At 52.1% G+C, this 1,199-nt stretch overlaps 1 protein-coding gene across 1 annotated transcript in view; it reads right to left on the reverse strand.

The window, feature by feature from the left end:
• The window catches only part of baz1a (bromodomain adjacent to zinc finger domain 1A), a 40,206-nt gene that overhangs the window by 7,514 nt on the left and 31,493 nt on the right, over positions 1 to 1,199 (reverse strand). Inside the window, exons 20-21 of the mRNA XM_015392536.1 lie at positions 660 to 850; positions 406 to 493 (exon numbers count right to left, since the gene is read on the reverse strand). Of these exons, the coding sequence (XP_015248022.1) occupies positions 406 to 493; positions 660 to 850 (279 nt within the window). The remainder of the gene's footprint in view (positions 1 to 405; positions 494 to 659; positions 851 to 1,199) is intronic.

Below are 1,199 nucleotides of genomic sequence, written 5' to 3' on the forward strand. Positions count from 1 at the left end.
TCAGAGAAGCACCCAGTAGAGACGATGCTCACCTATCTGATATGGAAACGCCGGCCTCTCCTCAGAGAAGCACCCAGTAGAGACGATGCTCACCTATCTGACATGGAAACGCCGGCCTCTCCTCAGAGAACCACCCAGTAGAGACGATGGTCACCTATCTGATATGGAAACGCTGGCCTCTCCCCAGAGAAGCACCCAGTAGAGACGATGCTCACCTATCTGATATGGAAACGCTGGCCTCTCCTCAGAGAAGCACCGCAGTCTGCTGTCTGCGGCTCTAAAGGCTCTGCTGTATCAGGAGGTGGTTGAATTCTGCTGAGTTTGAACTTCAGCTGATTTCGTTTTATAATCAATCATCTCAGATCCTAGAATCCTAATTTTAGGGTCTCAGCACTTCTTTCTCACCTGCGGTCTGATATTGACAGTTGTTGACCTTCTCTCTGATGGTGCTCAGAGCTATGGGCTTTGTGATGATGTCATAGTAATCAGGAACCTGCACACAAACAAGGAGGATGTTTAGAGGACAGCAGCAGCTCTAAGTGGGCTGAGCTCAGGGCGCTCTGCAGGTAACGGCCCTGAGGAGCAACCAGGAGCTCCTGCAGAGCGGCTTGGAAGCAAAGCTCAACTAGATCAGCTGTTGGGATCAAAGGTTTGTGTACCTGAGTCTTGGATACCAGCTTCATGAAGGGCCAGCTGTCCTCATGTCTGACCAGCTCAACCGTCAGCTGCTCACAGGCAGACAGCTCATGGACTCCCTGATTCCTCCCTGAGGAGCGCCGACTGGAGGAGGATGAGGAGGCTGCTGGGAGAACTGGGAGGACTGTTTTTGATGGTTTGGAAGGCGCAGCTTCTGTAAGAGGAAAGGAGGAAATCAGGCTGTAGATCTGAATAGAAGCTGTTCAAACATCTCATCCTGGGAACCAGTTTGGTTGGTGACCTGGAGGAGAAACGTATCTCCAGTTCGACCTCTGGGAGAGAAGACATGTTTGAAAGAAGCTCTGAGTGTCAGACAGCAGCAACTTTAATGGCTCCCATTTCAACCCAGGTTTTAACCCTGGTTTATATTCACACATTGAGCTGTGCGCCGCGGGGCTAACTGTGACCTCACACTGGCCTGGGGTCCCACTGTGACCTCACACTGGCCTGGGGTCCCACTGTGACCTCACACTGGCCTGGGGTCCCACTGTGACCTCACACTG

The sequence above is a fragment of the Cyprinodon variegatus genome, unplaced genomic scaffold (genome assembly GCF_000732505.1).
Source record: "Cyprinodon variegatus isolate N-32 unplaced genomic scaffold, C_variegatus-1.0 Scaffold595, whole genome shotgun sequence".
Lineage (NCBI taxonomy): Eukaryota > Metazoa > Chordata > Actinopteri > Cyprinodontiformes > Cyprinodontidae > Cyprinodon > Cyprinodon variegatus.